Genomic DNA, 18,245 nt, shown 5'->3' with positions numbered 1-18,245 from the left:
AAATACGTAGAATAGCTCAAACTTACAATAATTATTATTATTTTGAAGTGATGTTTTCGTCACCATAGCCTTTGTGGTTTCTTAAACTCCCTAAATAAGCCAACTAGTTTGCCTCCAGCCAGTTCAGGGTTCCAACTTAAAGTTGATCTTCTTTTCTTTTTCTTTGGCCCTGAAAAACTCCTTTTGGAAGTGTTCAATAGACCATTTTACAGTTGTAGCTAAGTTACGAGTCCTAAAAAGTGAGGCTACCGGTGACCCTTGCTTTGATAGAAACCTTTTTGCTTTTCTAACGGTAATATAGACTAATTCGAATTACAACAGCACAATTTACATGATAAAAGTAGCAAGGTCTGTATCGATACAAGGTCACCGGTGCAGCCTTACAGCCATTCATAGGCTACAGTAGGTCACTGAGCTAACAACTGTAAAATGGCCCATTAAGTAACTTAAAATAAGGAACTACGGTAATTAGGAACTTAAAATAAATTGTCTAGTCTTCTTAGTGCCAGGGCAGTAATTAGGGACACTGTAAAATAAAATCAACAACGCAAATCAATTCAAATGTTGCTTTTTATATGTACTATGTATTTTTGTGGCTCTAATAAAAAAGCAGCCAATGTTTAAAAGATGTGTTGGTTCAGAATCGATTCTGTGAACAACAACCACAGTGAGTTACAATAGTACATAAGTTTTTTTTTCTCCACCAGGTTGCAGTTCAACAAATCAAAAGTTACGGAAATGCCTTCCACTGTGGTAAGAGTCCAATGTTGATTGGCATTGTCTTAATACGAGCAGTGGATAAAACCAAACAAATCACCATGTTCTTAGATCGTTGTGTTTTAACTTACATGTACTTGAAGCTAAAATTCTATTTGACGAAATGTCAGTGAAGTAAAATAATATTTTTATTGTACAATATTTAGCATCACTTCTGAGCTAAAAGTTTTCTTTTTCTTCTCCTTTTCAGAATGGAAACATTCCCATCAAACTGAATGCAGCTACAATAATGAGAGAGGGTGTACTGTTTCAAAAGAAAGAAGAAGAAGAATTAAAAAGGTCTGTCCTTCCAGGTGATCTGGTGACGTAATTTGGAGAACTCGGAAGTAAAATTTTAACGCCGTATCCCACAACCGCGCGGGGCCTTAGATGTTGTTTCCAAACTCCCTGCAGTACCTTCCATCGCCAAAACTCAACAGACCATTACGTGTCTACCACATTTCCTGTTACTGAATGAACATTCAAGTAGAAACAACGATATCTAACCTCGCCTCTGCCATGTTAAATTAAAAATTAAGGCCGCGCGCAGTTGTGGGATACAGCGCTAAAGTTTTTCTCCCCAGTCCTCCGAATTACGTCACCAGATCACCTGGTTATGTTGGCTAGCTCAAGGCCAGACTTAGAAGACATTGGGACATTGTTGGCCAAAATTTGTTCGACCACAATGTTTAAATTATAGGTGTTAAATATATAAAGAATTTGTCTTAACCTCATCTAACTTCAGCATGCTGGTCATTAAATTTGTGTTGCAGCTGTTATGTTAGACTTCAAGTGATTTAGGGCTGTGATTTACAGGGATTTCCATTTTGACCCATTTTCTTTTTTTGTTTGTGTTATAAGTTTCCTCATTGTCAAGCATGGAAAGTTAGGGTTAGAATAGCAACAAACAGAGGATCAAGTTATTTTGAAATTGTTTAACCTGATTTTATTTTGAACAGCATTATGACATCATAATTGGACGTGTTTATTCAGAGATGCATAATCCGTCTGGGACAAACTTGGGCAAACATTTTTTCTGTCTTTTAAGTTCGTTTGGTAAAAAGACGGGCACGAGACGCATAATGTGTCTCCAGATTAAGTATCCACTTTAGTACGTCTTCAGAGACGTACTAAGCTGGATAGTTCGTCCAGACACTTTGTGTCTTGTGCCCGTTTTTATACTAGAGGAATTTAACATACGCAGAAAAAAATGTTTCCCAAAGTTCGTCTCAAACGGAATATGCGTCTTTAAAAGTTCCGTTCATCCCCGGACTTCCATTAACATGAAAAACCCATAATTTGGCTGGACGGATTATGCGTCGGCCATTTTCACCACCATCATCATCATCATGTTAAGCCCCGGGAGGGGGACTCCCATTTATCGTAGGGTGGGGATGATTGTCAGAAATTTTCAAAAATACCCCTAAATGATACCGGAGTTTCACGAAGGTGGGCGTGGCAACATAAGATTTTTACCCCTAAAAGATACCAGCTAAAAATGAACAAATTTAGAATTTTTCAGCATTGTTAATAGTTCCAGAGACTTCAATTTCAAACACCTTCTGCTTGAAAAGTTTAGAAAAGCGTTGTCATAATTCTCAGATCTATTAATTTCAAGAACAGTAAAGATACCAGCTTTGGTGGCCCAAAAACCTTTTAGACACCCTAAAAGATACCAGATCCCTGATTTTGACCCCTAAAAGATACGACGATCATCCCCGCCCGTTGCCAACTGGAATCCCCCCCCCCCTTCCCCCCGGGGTTTAAGCTTGCATGTCCTAGCGATGGGGAATAGGGGAAGTCGAGTCTCCATCCATGTACTCGCCCCATAGGAGAAAAGTGCAGAACTAAAGGCCCGAGCAAACGACTTGAACAGTTGCTTCAACTTCCGCTCGATTTTGTTGAACGATGTTGACTGTTGGAGACTGGGGTGGACAAACGGTTTCAACACATCATCGACATTTGATTCAACAAACTTCACGAGAAGCCTGGTGTTCAGTCCCAGGCTGCAGCCGCGGGTTTTTACTATGGATATGGAGTTGTTACTATGGATACGGACATGGATACGTCATTGAGAGACGTATTAGTGTGCACGCACATACCCAAGAATTTTTGCAACTTCATTCAGCAGTCGTGAAAACAAGAGAAATATTGAACGGTTGTTGAAGCAAAGTTTAAACGGTTTTTAAATTCGTTCAATAACATCGATTCAACTTCAATTTCAACACGGTTGAAAGGGTGGAGCACATTGCTGTTCAACAAAGTGTGTTGAAGACACCCCGTACATTTGTCTGTAATCAGAAATTTAAAAGTCAGAATTGGTTTCATAAGCCACTTCACTGAGCTTTAGAAGCTCCAAGAAGCAGGGTCCATTTCAGCTCGGGCCAGGAACCGCCTCGATAGTGTCGATGCACCATTTATTGCTTAAAATTTGGTAGCGAAGTGACAATTTGAAAATAACCACGATTTAAAAATGTCACCAACAATGAGAGCCTGTAAACTGTTAAGGCCCTTTTTGTAGTTTCTCATTTGTTAACAAAACTAGCAACATAGTGATCAAGGACATAAATTTTATGTATCTTTGAAAATTGATTAATCGATTTTGTCTTTTTGCAGACTTTTAGAGTACGAAAAGGGTGGGAGGGATGCTTCGGAATTTTTGAAATGGCAAGAATCGACTAGAAAGGTAAAAACGTAGCCGGATGAGCTAAAAACATAAAGGGGCTATGTCACGCAAAATGATGTAATTTCATGACACCCAAAAGGCTCAAAGCCTAAAAGTAGAATGAAACATTGGAATAACCTCTTTAAACCGATGTATAACATAAAAGAAATACAGCAAAAGGAAACAGAAGCACGGATGGACACAAGTAGACAAGATTGAAACGGATTGCATTTTGGTAATCTTGAAAAAGGTTGGCCCCACGTTTTTCAATTTTTATAGCAAAATCGCCTGGATAATAGTTGCTCAGAATCATCTTGTTTGTGATGCAACGATAATTTTATCAGTAAGGGAATTGCACATTACCATTTTCGAGTTTTAAATTCGGGATAAACTAAGTATTTTCCCTAAACACCCTGAAATAACGTGACATTGCCCCTTTAAAGGCAGTCCGTCGTAGAAATCTCCTTCGCTATGTTATCGCTCTGATCCATTCTATTTTCAGATCTGTTTTACAAATCATTAATAACACATTATAAATAATATGGTCAATTTGTATTTCTAATTTTGCCATTTGGGTCTTTGTTATTTTAGAGAGATTTAGAGCAAGAATTGGCAGAAATAGAGAGACGGAGATTGGTACGTAACCTTCAGCTTTGTCTTGCATCTCTCCTACATTGTTTGAGATTTCTGTCTGTTGTTTGTTGCGTATATACCACGGACTTTATTAATTTATTCACTTTTTATTTATGTATATCTTTCTTTTTTAAGGAAGGAAAACTGAGCTATGAAGAAGCGATACTTGCACGACAAACCATGATCAAAGATAATCAACAGCGCGTCATGGAAATGAAAGAAGAGGTAAGCATTATGCCAGAGGATAGTTGACAAGAAAAAAAAACAGCAGTTTTTGAGAAAAACAGAAGGCAGCATGGAGAGACGAAGACAGTTGAGGGAAAAGCAAGAACTCAAAAGCTCGGTGAACCCTTCTACTACTTCATGCAGTGGTTGTGGTCGACTTTTCCGTGCGAACATTGCACTGTTGTCACTGAGCAAACTATGCTCCGAACCGAGTTACGCCAACGGCGACGATTTGACAAGATGCAACTGGACAACTGCAGTTTTATAAATGACTTTTCAGTCCCGAGAAACGAGCTCCTTGTCGGAAATTAAATATCGCGGTTCTCCGATGTATCGGTGAAACTATATTTTTGAGCTTTTTTAGCTTTTGCCTGGCAATATTTTTACATGTTCTGTTTGTTTTTGCTACAGACCAAAGATATGATGCAAAAACATTTGGAAAGAAAGTCGAAAGAAGGAGAAGAAATGAGGTAATTAATTTTGTCCACTCTTTTAAGACATTGACGCTCAAACTCACTTAAGTCACGCAAAAGCTTATCCTCGTAGTTTTGTATCTAATGGATGAGATTCAGTTGAAATTGAAATGTTCAGCCTTTTCTTCTGCATCATACAATTTTTCACCTCTTCACTACGGGAAGAAGCATCCCGCCGCCATGCAGGAGGTCGCGAGTTTGAACCCTGGCCGGATCAAAACTCAGGATCTTAAAATAACTGAGGAGAAAGTTTGTATCTTTCATCTTTTCCATCTTTCAAATGGTTAGACTTTCAAGTCTTCTCGGATAAGGACTCACGAATATCTTCGATGTTCATAAGTTCCCTGTGGGACGTCAAAGAACCCACACCATTCGAGAAGAGTAAGGGATGGAGTTCCTGGTATTGTGGCTCTCCTTTGCGAGTGTATGGGTGGGTGGGTGGGTATAGCAGGTCCATATCAGCCGAATAGCTGCCAAAACATCAACCTGCTTAAACAAATAAATAACGAAGAAACAGGGATAGAACTCGAACTCACAAGGGATCAGTTTCCAGTTGGCTCAATAGCTGAGTTGGTAGGACATTACAGAGTAACCGCAGGGTCATGGGTTCGAGCCCCGTTGAAAACTGGATTTTTTTCCCGGCTTTTTGCGCAACCGCTCAATTTGCTACTCAACTGAAATGATCGTCAACTCTCGTGCATGGATTTTTGTTTCTAATAACCGGCACTCGGCACATTGCCTTCGGCCTTTTTTTCAGTATGCATTGTAAGCGTTAACCGTTTTTAGATATCCCGCCAACCCGGAAATACGTGCTGGAAAGAATAGAGCCGACCAGGTCTCAACATCGGGAACTCCTTGCCCTACTTGCAAACAGTGCGTCTCGTAGAATTTTAGGACCAAAACATCCCGCACCTGCGTCCCGTAAGGGATCACACGCCTAGTCCCGCAGATGTCATTACCAAAGCTGCACTTTGTCGTTGGTCGTTTTAGAGACCCTGAGTGTTGTTCCATCCGGAGTTGAACCAGCTATTTTCCCTATCCGCAGGGCGGGCCACTGCGCATGCTCCACCAACTGCCCCAACAGATCGGAGGTGGTAGCAGCGTCAAAAAGTCTTATTTTAGCGGAGATTGTGCAGTCAAGATGTCCTTTTGTGTTTTAATGGTGTTGGCTTCGACTGTTCCAAATCAAACTTCAAAAGAGAACTTGGCCGATGTCCAGTTATCTTGTTGAAGCGCGTAGTCAATAACCAACACACATGCAACGTTTGAAATGTTATTTGATGTTTTTTTTTCGTCTTTCAAGGAAACTTGTGGAGCAGACTATGATGGAACATGAAAATACAAAAGAAGCGCGAAGAAAATTGCAAGAGTACAAGCAAAAGCTAGGTAAGAAATTTTAGTATTTCTCCAGTTGAACTTGACAAGCCGAGCCGGAACGAATGCATGGGAATTAATGTTAAATTACAGTAGGTTGTCCTGCACCAACTCTTGAATTCTGTTGAGCTGCAGAATAACACTTTTTAAAGCCTCGAACCAGCTTTTACAGTTCTTTAATTTTGCATATTTCAGTCCAAGAAGTCAGTAAGGAAAGCCAAGAACTTATGCGCAAAGCCTTAGAGGAGGTAACTTGAACCAAAACTTAGCAACAGTTTTAACTCACTGCAATTTTCTTGTGGTGTTCTGAATTTCTGGTTTCTTAAACTTTTTTCTTTTCTTAAGGCGGAGGAGGATATGAGACAGAGAGTTGCGCTGATCGCTAAGATACGAGCCATAGAAAGTGTACCGGTCATAAGATTTAAGGTATGAAATCGTAACTGGAAAAAATGTCTTTCTTTCTTTAAATAAAACTACTTTAGGCTTAGATCATAATTCAGTTCAAAACTCGTTATACCAGTATATTTTACTGATTTTGGCCCAGTTATTATCGGGCTCCTTCTGTGATGAAGAAACTATCCTCTTTCTTTATTCATCGGCAATTCCAGCGTCATCAAAGAAATTTCAAGGATTAAGCCTGAAAATGAGCTCCGAGTCGCGGAGTTGTAATCTCTAGACAGGGACTCGCAGAATCACTAAAAGAGGAGAGATAATTCTGTCTACGTTAACTTTCCCTGATTGATACGAAACAATGTTATCTTGTTATTTAGCATGTGGATTTGACAGAAAGTTCAGGAGCAGGTTTGCTGAGTGAAATGTCAGTGGTAGAGGTAAGATGTCTCGGGAAGACAGCTCTCATTCTCTTTAGGAAAAGATGGTTTTTCTGTATTTTGCGTCTCCCGCATTGAATAAAGCTAATTTTTTTATTGTCTCCATTGCAAATAACAATAAGTCGTATTTTTGTCTCATTTATGTCTTATCTTAGTTACGAGAGAGATTGGCTTTACTAAAAATCGCAGAGAAAGAGGAAGAAGAGGAAAAGAGGGATAGCATTCTGAAATCCAAAGTGGTGAGTGTTGGATAGTTGGGTGTCAAAAATTAGGAATTGGGATCTCTTCTGTACGATCGCGTTTAGTCTACGAGCCACGTATATGGGTTGTCTCTTCATAAGAAGAGACCTACCCGGTCAAGAGCGCCTACAAGTAGTGTACAGCTCCAATTATGAGTATTTGTCACGAAAGCCTTTATTTCCCTCCGTCTTCTGTGACGCATATACTACAGGCGCGCGGAAGAAACGTGCGTGTTCTGGCGGTCATTTCGCGTGCGACATTTTTAGCCCAGACATAGCTCGTGGTGGATTACTACCGCGTCGTGTCAGCTAGGCCATTGAAATAAGTTCAGCTGACTATTGTCCCGACATACTGCCTTGACTGAAATTGTGCAAGCGGTGGGCTTTCTCCCCAATAGCCCATTTCCGAGTTGCTGCATGCCTCAGTTTCAAAGCGAGTCCTGGGGCACAACCATTCAAATGAAAATGAGTTGCGTATTCTTATGCAAATCAAACTCATTTCCCTTACAATAGTTGAGCACCAAGACTCACTTCGAAACTGAGGCAAACAGCAACTCGGAAGTTGCCTATCTACTTTCGCATGACCCATAATACAGTTCATTTCGCGGGGGTGAGGGGTATTTGCCTTAACACGATGGATATCCAGTTCAGTGAAGCATGATACAGTCCCAAGAGTAAATAACTTGTTTTGTTTTTATGTAAAAACCCCCCAAAACATGGGGGAAATAATGAATAGACCATTTTACAGTTCTGTGCTGAGTTACCACGCCTTTGAATAAAAGCGAGGCTTGAGTTGACCATGCTTTGATACAAACCTCACTGCTTTTCTTGTGTAAATAGAAACTCGTTAACATTACAGCATAAGAAAAGCAATGAGAAAAGCAATGAGGTTTGTATCAAAGCAAGTCAACTTCACCGGCCTCGCTTTTATTCAAAGGCCTGATAAAATGGTCTATTGTCTCGAAGGAGGTGGTGAGTTTCAAGCCCGATAAATGAAATACGGTATGTTTAATTACTGATAAATGTTTTTGCCTTTGTAGGAAAAAGATCAGTTTCTTATGGACACTTTGGAAACAATTGCCAAACACAGAGCACAGCAAGGAAGGGAGGCAGCCATTCAGTAAGTGTTAGTCGCTTTTGATCAACAGGAACACCGGTTTCGTGTCTGTCCTTCGGAAATAAGTCCTATTTAGAGGAGTTAACACTGATGAAAAGTTTAGTTTCTAAAGGACTGTTGGACTGCATCGGTAGGAGAGTAAAACATGAAACGTTTGTTTTATGAAACAAGTTGATAAAGGTCGAATTGTCACCGTGAAAAGAAATAAAATGGCTGAAGTTTTGAACATGAGCCCTTCGTCAGAGCGACCAAACGGCGTTCAAGACGTCAGCCATTATATCTTTTCTCGGTGAGAATTCGAGTTTTGTGAACTCGTCTGATAAACCCAAATTTTCGTGTTGATCCTTGAATGGCCAATTGAGAGTACCCCATGTTATAACCATACAGAAAGCAAGGATAGTATGGTGGTTATATCATTTTCCCTCCACTGTAGCGGGCAGGATTCCCTTTCCTGGTGGTTTTCTTGAGTGGGTTGAGGTCGTCCTAATAATAATAATAATAATAATAATAATAATAATAATAATAATAATAATAATAATAATAATAATAATAATAATAATAATAATAATAATTTGTGAACTTATTGTGCGCAGCTTAACATGAGAATGATCAGCTGCGCATTACAACTGCATTACTTTACAATAATTTAACAAAAGATAATGCATATAAAAACTAAATAATATATATATTTTTTTCTTTTTTTTTTTTTTAATTTTTTTAATACTATACCAACTTGCAATTACAATACATACACTGCTTACAATAATAAGAATACATGCCATACAGACTCCACTTACAGCATTACCTAACGATAAAACTAACAGTCATCCTTGTCTTCTTACATACAATACTAACAATACAAACAATACAACCCATAAAAGCTCTACATTACAATGCTAATTGACAGGAAGAAGGAAAAAAAAAAAAAACAAGGAAACTCAGCTCGCACGGTCTTAATAGTATCAATAGTTATAAAATACTTGGTATTAATTCAAAAGGTGGGCCCAAGTAGATTGAAAGTTGTTGAATGTTTTGTTTTCAAATTGAATATAAAATTGCTCACCACTATAAAGTCCTAAAAAGATAAGTCTTAACATGAGCCTTAAAACTGTTCACATTAGTAATCTCACGAAGTTTTTTTGGAAGAGAGTTCCAGAGCCTTGGCGCTGCTACCATAAAAGCTCTATCACCTAACGTCTTCGATCGAACAATTGGCATAGAAAGTAAAATACTACCTGAAGATCTAAGGTTATATGAGGACGATTTAAATGTTATTAAATCGCATAGATATTTAGGAGCAAGGCCGTGAATTGCTTTGAATGTAATAAGCAGTATCTTAAATTGTATCCGGGCTTTAACAGGAAGCCAATGCAGACCACGAAGAAGGGGTGAGATGTGGCAAAACCTAGGGGCATTATAAACTAGCCTGGCTGAGGCATTCAAAACTCTCTGCAATTTGTTAAGCTGGTAGTTGGGCAGCCCATACAGAAGACTGTTACAATAATCAACACGAGATGTAATAAATGCATGGACAAGCATTTCCGTTGATTCTCGAGATAAATACTTGCGAATGCGTTTGATATTATGCGGGTGGTAAAAGGCAACACCGCATAACTTGCTAATATGAGTTGACATAGTGAGCTGTTGACATAGTGAGCTGCTCATCAAACCAAGAGCCTAGGTTCCTAGCTACTGTTACAGGACAAACATCAGTAGACCCAACCCTAATGCAACTGATGTTAACCTTGGCCAGCTGCTGCCTAGTACCTATAATTAAAAATTCTGTCTTATCATCGTTTAGCATAAGATTATCTGAAATCATCCAACTCCTAATGTCACGGATACAGTCAGTCATGGACTTGATGGCAAAATCAGCATCCGCAGATCGACTGGGGCTGAATGATACATACAACTGTGTATCATCAGCATAGCAGTGAACTTGTGGGAGGTGGCTTTCAACAATCTGGAACAGTTTGCGTGTGTAGATAGTGAAAAGCAAGGGACCCAAACATGATCCTTGAGGAACACCTTGTTTTAAGGGAAACTGATGTGAGAGACTACCATTTACAGAAACACGATGGAACCGGTTAGAAAGATACGATTTAAACCAGGCAAGCGCATTGTCAGTTATTCCCAAATCAGACTCAAGACGATCAATCAGCTTATCATGATGAATAGTATCAAAAGCTGCACTTAAATCTAATAATACAAGCAAGGTGATATGTTGCTCGTCCATAGACATCAAAATATCATTTTTAACTTTAAGTAAGGCCGTCTCGGTGCTGTGTTGCTGTTTATACGCCGATTGAAGCTGAGAATGTAAATCATTGGCAGTCAGATGCTCCATAAACTGCTCAACCCCAGCCCTCTCCGACAATTTAGAAATATAAGAGAGGTTACTGACTGGACGGAAATTTTTGAACGCAGAGTCCAAACCAGGCTTCTTGAGAGATGGTAACACAAGCGCCTCTTTCCAGGCCTCAGCGAATCGACCGGTGTCAAAAGAGAGGTTAATCAGTTTAGTGATAACTGGCAGTAGAACATCCAGCAACTTGAGAACGATGGGAGTGGGAATGGGGTCGAGTTGACAAGATTTGCCCGCTGCTTTACTAATCAACAAGCGCACTTGTTCTTGAGAGAGAGTCTTGAAACCGGTAAACCGTTCTTTCAGGCATGTAATGTCAGTAGCAGGTAGAGATGGTACAGATGATGTAGATAATTTAGCTAAAGACGCGTTTATATTCTCAATCTTCTGTGCAAAGAAATTTCCAAAATCATTGGCAAGCCGAACATTGTCAACACGAGGAAACGATGCAGTGTTAGTGTCACACAACAGGGACTTTGTAACATTAAACAGTTTTCTCTGATCAGAACTGTTTTGCTGGATATGATTGGTGTAATAATCACAGCGAGCTTGGTTCATCAAGTATATTGCATGGTTTTTCTTCTTTTTGAAAACACTTAGATCCTGTGCAGATTTAGAATAGCGCCATTTCCTCTCAGCTCTCCGCCTAGCCTTAATAGCATCCTTGATTTTGTGGTCAAACCAAGGCACACGCTTCCTGTTAGCAACAGACTTAGTTCTCAGAGGGGCAAATTTATCAAGTAACGACGACAGTGTGGAGTTGTAGTAGGAGACCATCATATCCAAATCCGTGAAAACGCTGGTACACAATTCAGACGCCATTAAATCAGCTCTGAGTGCATCGATGTCAACAGATTTTAGCTGCCTGTAACTGATTTCGTTAGTAGCTGTACAGGGTTTCACTGAATCAAGTTGACACAGTACCGCGGCATGGTCAGAGATAAACCGATCAATCAACGGGGCAGACTTAATAACCTGATCATATTGCCTGGTGATCACCAAGTCCAGGGTGTGGCCACCCTCATGGGTAGGACCAATCACATGTTGTTTCAGGCCAAGCGACGCCACCAAATCCAAAAATTCACAAGCATCAGAATCGTTCACATTATTAACATGGATATTAAAGTCACCCGTAATGATAAGCGGTTCTGGTGTTAGAATGATACTCTCCATGTATGAAGCAAACTCGTCAAAAAACGTTTTCAGAGACACCGGATGCAGATTAGAGTAGGGTGGACGATAGATAATTGACAACCTAGCGCGAAACGAGTTGGTCTTTAAGGTCCATTCTGAGAACTCGAGAACTCGACCCGAGAACTGTGGGTTTTCTCTTGTTTTTTTCCCAAATTATGGAATGATCTTCTTATTCAACCCAGCAGGGCCGTCTGGGAGAATAGATTAATGTGTAAAATACCCATCTCTCGTTAAATCAAGATCTTTTTCCTTGTTTAATTTAGTTTTATCGAGGTAAATTGACCGCCGTGAAGCCCCGTGCAAACAGATGCAACAAATCCCAACAATGCAAGGACCTGCAGTGTATTATGGGAATGATACGACCCATAAGACATTGTAAACTTACAAAATTCGGCTGCCATCTTGTTTTCAACATGTTGATGCATGGCTATCTCGTGCGTGGACCCAACGATGTCGGAAGAGCTGTGTAATTCGAATTATCTGCGTTATTTCCTTCGCCAAGCAACCAAGGATTTAAATGGTTAAAGAGTTCTAAGAACTCAATAGGAATCAAATCACTAGATATATATCAAGTGATTTGATTTTACATAAAGACAATACTGCTACTCCAAGGGAACAAATTTTCATTGGTCTGTTTTTTTACCTTTTAGACAGCATCAAAGGAAGCGCGAAAAGAAACCAGAGGTTAAAGATCCAAAATTGCAAGAATTACAAGAAAGATTGGAAGCCAAAAAGGCGGGTAGGTTCAACTGACTTTATGAGAGCATACTTGAGTTCTGTTGTTGTTGTTGTTGGTTAAAAGACGGAAAATACTCGTGCTGCACGCGCGGCACGCATTTCAGTGCATGTCTTTGCCGTACTCCACAAAACAACAACATAAGTCTGCTTACGAACCAGTGGCCCAACACGCCGGAGCTTATCCCCGGTTTTCGTAGCATGAAGCGACTGGGAGTATCAGTTTCTTCTCCCCCCTGGATGGGATGCTGAGCCCATCGCAGGGCTACCCCCAGCATCAAATTCGCCGGTACCCATTTATACACCTGGCTTAAGTCATAAAGGGACTTTGCCGAGTGCTGGAAAATGTAGATGTAGATGTAGAAAGTAAAGTGGCTTGCCCAAGAACATAACACAATGTCCCCGGCTGGGGCTCGAACCAGGACCACTCGATCCGGTGTCGAGCGCGCTAACCATGAGGCCACTGCGCCTGCCAAAACAACGACGTGGTATCACCAAATTTCAGCTTTCCACGACAACGGGACCATATAGCAATGAACCATTCATTTTCTATGTTTACTTTAGGACAGTTCGTGCCTACCCAGTTACAGGATAGTTCGCCCGAATTGTACAATGTGAACAAGATGGAATAGTAATCGCGAAATACTTACGATAGCGTTAAGTTCACTCACGTGATCAACAGCCGTGTTTTTTTTAACGAAAACCAATGAAAACGTTTGCTTAATGATAGAGTTAAATTACCGGAAGATTTGATCGGGGTTTCAACATGGCCGCCGTTTCTTTGTTTAGGGGCTCCAATATGGCCGTCGTGACGTCACGTTTTCGTCGACTTTGCCGTTGCCCTTCCTTTTACTCCCTAATGTCGTTTTGTGCCGACTTGCTTCCTGCTCTTCCATTCCCGTTACAGAAATTCTATGTGAGTTCAGATTGGTCTATTTGATTAGCAGTGTGTGGTGACTGGCCAAAGTTTAGGTGGGTGGCACTTAACTACAGAAAGACAGCGGTTACTAAGGAAGCTTTTTAGTCAACAGCCTTACAAAAGGGTTGCATGGATGTTTCTTTGACTTAAATTTTTCAGTGGAAATCTGACATCACTTCAATCAGAAAGCGCATGAGCAACTAGTCCCAGTCCTCTGCTGTGCGTTTCAGTGAAAAACGTGAAAAAACTCTCAGGAAACGAAGGAGGAAGATGCGTTTTTTTTTTCACCGTATGGGAACCTTCCCATTTTTTTCTTAAACCATAGCATGGAATTTCTATTTGGACAAAAAATGGACCTGATATTTTGAAACGTGTATCAAAGGAGGGACTTATGACGTCATAATTCTTTTGAGAATTTTTTTTCCAAAGCCATGATGAAGATTTTCTGTTAGAATGTTCTTATACTGTTGCGTCAAAAACAAGTTTGTGAAAAGCATAGTTAACGCGCTGAGTTTTTAGGCATTTTCTGTTTTGGTCACTTGATTTACCAAATATGGTTGTGAGTCGATGTTAAATAGAACGCACTTGGCAAAAAAGGATTACTGTAGAGTTAAAGGAATTCGAGAAATGACTATTTGAAGGGGTCCATAGCAACGGTTGGGTAGTTAAGAGCCACCCCCGGGCACCTTACAACCTTTGTTTTGGAAAGCGTTTTCAATAAGAAGCTGAAAAGTTTGTAAGGTAAAATTGTGCTTCAATTCGCAAAGGTCGCCGTCATGTTTCGACTAATCCTAACTGCGGGGAATATTTGGTGTTTGTTTATATTTTGTGTTTTCCTCAGAACGAAAGAGAGAAAGTGAAAAGCTCACAGTCGTTCCAAAAAAGAGCTCATTACGAAGGCAGAAGGCTTTACAAGCAGAAAAGGTAACTAGTTGACTTCTTTATTTGTTTATTTATTGATTTTTGATTACCGACCGTTGCGTTTATTAGGAAGATATGCGAATACTGTGAGGAAACTCATGGGTTCTACTTCGTTTCTGTCAACACACGGGGTCGTAAAGCATGTCTGCTTCCTTTGTAATTAAATTTGCAAACTTCTTTCAAGATGAGGACTATGTATCTTTGGCCCAGTCTCACAACGCACGAACCCTTGTTCAAAAACTCTCTGGGACGTTAAAAAGCCCACACAATATTTGCAAAGAGAAGGAAAACTGGTGTCGTCATGGTTACGGACGTGTCAGCCTATTATATTAACGCATCCTGTTCATGCGACCATTGGTGTCATTAATCAAAATTTTGTTTTAAAAGATCAGTCAAAAAATAGCTTCATGATACGAAGACAATGAAACTACCGGTGACTTTCTTGAGAAATTGCTGAACTTTTAAATTTAGATTTTTATTACCTGTTTAATAAACAGACCATCACACGACCGCGCGGGGATACGAATTTTATAAGAAACCATCAGCACTCGCAGATAAAATTCGTATTCCCGCGTGGTCATGTAATATGCTCTATATTCTGTATGAGGCTAAGACCGGTGGCTCAGTTGGTTGAGCAGCGGACTTTTGTGCGGAAGATGGAAGGTACTTGGTGTCTCTTTTTCTATTGTTTCAATTTTTTTTAAACAAGGTATAAAACGTTCCGTAATTATACAATTACCCTAACCTAATTTCACGCGACTTTTGTCCAAAATCAAATAATTTCCTTACCCTAAAGGCTCGGGAAATTATTTGATTTTGGACAAAACGCAAGTGAAATTATTCACCAATTTCACGAGTATACCATTTGATTAGATATTAGTACCATGGGTAACAAATTGGCACTGTAGGACAAGTTGCCATGACAACATTGTAATTTCACGTGTGAAATTATAAATTAACGCTGAAATTTCGCGCCAAAATTAAGGAGTAATTTGTCACCCGTGTTATTAGGGCTGTAAAACGAGACAAAGACAAAAGAATAATTTGTTGTCGGCCGCTTTTGCATTCGGTCAATTCACCAAAATAATTATATAATAACGTAATAAGAATTTGTCGGTAAAAATTAAGACAATATATTTATATTTTGCTGCATTGTATCAGGGTTCGATGAAACAGATGCAGATGTATATTTTGCTTCTTCAGTTACATTGCTCCTTGTTGAGTGTCGGGATGATTTTGTTTCAGGCGGCTCTGGAGAAAATGAGGTGGAAAGAACTTGAAGAAACAAGAGAAAGGGCGGCGAAACTGCGAGGGGAAGGGTTGGCAAGTAGAAATTCAGCGGGCGTACGACCTATGACTACTCTGAGGTACAATAATAAGTGATTTATAGGTTATTTGCAAATTCACTTCCGGCGAGCCTCTTTATCAAAATGAGACCAAGAGCGGAATTTTTTCATGATGAACTTCAGTTTCTCATCGAAATTAAAGTATTAAATAACCATAAAAGTTCGTTCAAAAACAGGTCTTTACTGTCTTATAGAGCGCGAGAACAAGTTTGATTGCCTCGCGGATGAAATGCTTTTAATAACAGAACTGACAACAGGTCTCAATGTACAATTTCACCCAATCCGCGCAAATCAGAGCTCGCACTACTTCTAGAATTCCTGAAACTCCTGGATTTTTCACAATGTCTTCCAGGCCCTGGAAAACTCCTTGAAAATTCAATTTTGGCATCAACTCCTGAAAAACCGCTTGAATTTATCTATTCATATTAATTGCAGTATTAAAAAAAATATCTTTTAGAATCGTTTTTTCAAAAAAATGCAGTTTGTAAATAACTATAGCTTATTGATGATGAATTAGATATTAAGGAAAAAAAAAAACGAGAACGCTATGAAACTTTTTTTCTATATACACTTTGACTTAGTAAGTAACTTTATGTGAAATTTGATTCCACATTTGGGGTCTTGGATTTCGTCGGGAATTTTATGATCTTCAGGTAATACGAATCCTGGCTAAAGTTTTTAATTCACTAAAGTTTTTTACCTGTTTTTGGTCTTCGATTGTTCTGTGGCAACCCCTTCGTTGTAGTTGTACACTTTTGTACTTTTCATTACGTACTTTTGCCTCATTAGTTTTCCATATAGATGTAGACATATATATTGAATGAAAGAAAAAGGCAAAGACAGAACATAGGTTGTCCTATGTTAAATCTTTGATTTTCTCTTTTTCTTCGTTCTATTACAACTCTCTGCAAACCGCATCGCACTTTTTCTTAGCGAAGACTGAACTACTCGCACATTACTGAATACATATAATTTTGTTTCCTCACCTTGAACTTGATAACTACCGAGGTGCAGTCGAAACGTCGTTCAAAATTGGTACCGAATCGTAAAGTTCTAAATATTTTTTCTGGTGTTATTTAAAACAAGAAAAGGTTGCCCTCGTGATAGTTTGTCTGATACAAGACGCAAGCCTAATGCGTTAATTGTCTCGCTACCGCATGTACTTTTTTATCGTTTTTAACTCTCTTTTCACTTTATTTCAGGAACCCTCGAACAACGACGAAGATTGCGTCGTAAAGACTGAACAATCATTTAACTTATTATATCTTTACCTCATTAAAAATTTTGTCGAATTTTAAATTGCCATGTCACTCTCATTCGTCTTTAACTCGGAAACTTGCATTCGTTTTTAACTCGGCTTATAATGATGTTCACTTATTGATTCCATGTCGCCATCCGTCTTCATATCGCAGAATACGTCAAAATGTGGTAAGAACATCGGTGACACACTCGGCTATCTCCTCGTGTGCCAGTTTTTTGACATTTTAACGTCATCTGTGATCTATTGCTGAACAGACGCACGGCATCATGGGATCTATTTCATTGCTTTTGTATTGTTAAGAATTAAAAGTTTTGATGGCGTCAGCAATGCATCTTTCCTCTAATAGGTCATAGAAGAGAACCAACCAAAAGGCGTGCGTTGTTGAGCTTATTGTGTAAAGTCTGGTAAATTTTCTGAATTCTTGCTAAGAACTCGCTATGAGAATCCTTCGTTGTTTGAATTACTAGCATTATCATTTACCGCGTCGTTCATCGGGGTAGCTTGATTGCTTTAATACCTAAGTTTGATACTCCTAAAACAGCCAGAATACACTATACTAGGAGCTGTTTTTGATGGAGACGTATTCCGGAGTAGGAATACAGAGGTAAGCTTTTGGAAAGGGACACTGACGACAATTTTCCTGTTTTGTTGTCGAAAGTGGGTTAGCTCAAACTTGGTACCTAATCACTCGTATAACGCGAGGCGACATGGTTTACTATTTGGCGTTGGCGATGTGCATGAGATTGCAACATACTAATGGATGGATTTGTTTTCGAAGATCCCGATTTCAACGACCTTGTTTTCACCTTTTACAAGTAAAACTAAATTCCGCTCGCTATTATTGTACTGTTTTGATGAAAAAAATAAATTCCGTTTTTAAAAGACTTTTTGTTTTTCGGTCAACTTGAATTTCCTGGGAGAGAAAAAAAGAAGGGAAACGGACTGTTTGCATGGTAGTGGTCCGAACTGTAACATCCTGACCGCAATCCAGCCAATCAGATTACTCCATTTAACCTGAGAATTGTTTACCATATAATAATGTGGATTAAACTTCTGTAAGAAAGGTTCGTGAGCTGACGTTTCGAGCGTTCGCCCTTTTTCGCTGTGACGTGGGGGTAAGGACCCGTGCAAACCGTAACGGACGCAGCAACTCCCAACGTTGATGGGAGTTGTCGGTTCTGCAGATGTTGGA

General features: G+C 39.5%; 1 protein-coding gene across 4 annotated transcripts in view; it reads left to right on the top strand.

Annotated features, from left to right (window-relative positions):
* The window catches only part of LOC138043854 (cilia- and flagella-associated protein 99-like), a 24,699-nt gene extending 6,762 nt beyond the window's left edge, over nt 1-17,937 (top strand). For all 4 annotated transcript variants that reach the window (XM_068890338.1, XM_068890340.1, XM_068890339.1 and 1 more), the window contains 16 exons: nt 708-753; nt 968-1,056; nt 3,373-3,442; nt 4,013-4,057; nt 4,190-4,279; nt 4,691-4,749; nt 6,056-6,138; nt 6,322-6,374; nt 6,472-6,552; nt 6,897-6,956; nt 7,112-7,195; nt 8,236-8,315; nt 12,522-12,610; nt 14,367-14,449; nt 15,692-15,813; nt 16,995-17,937. In XM_068890338.1, coding sequence (XP_068746439.1) covers nt 708-753; nt 968-1,056; nt 3,373-3,442; nt 4,013-4,057; nt 4,190-4,279; nt 4,691-4,749; nt 6,056-6,138; nt 6,322-6,374; nt 6,472-6,552; nt 6,897-6,956; nt 7,112-7,195; nt 8,236-8,315; nt 12,522-12,610; nt 14,367-14,449; nt 15,692-15,813; nt 16,995-17,028 — 1,168 coding nt within the window. In that variant the 3' untranslated portion in view covers nt 17,029-17,937. The remainder of the gene's footprint in view (nt 1-707; nt 754-967; nt 1,057-3,372; nt 3,443-4,012; nt 4,058-4,189; nt 4,280-4,690; nt 4,750-6,055; nt 6,139-6,321; nt 6,375-6,471; nt 6,553-6,896; nt 6,957-7,111; nt 7,196-8,235; nt 8,316-12,521; nt 12,611-14,366; nt 14,450-15,691; nt 15,814-16,994) is intronic.
* The last annotated feature ends 308 nt before the right edge of the window (nt 17,938-18,245 follow it).

The sequence above is a fragment of the Montipora capricornis genome, chromosome 3, assembly GCF_036669925.1.
Source record: "Montipora capricornis isolate CH-2021 chromosome 3, ASM3666992v2, whole genome shotgun sequence".
Classification (NCBI taxonomy): domain Eukaryota; kingdom Metazoa; phylum Cnidaria; class Anthozoa; order Scleractinia; family Acroporidae; genus Montipora; species Montipora capricornis.
Note: the sequence above shows the minus strand (reverse complement) of the source record. Positions and strands in the feature narration are given on the sequence as shown.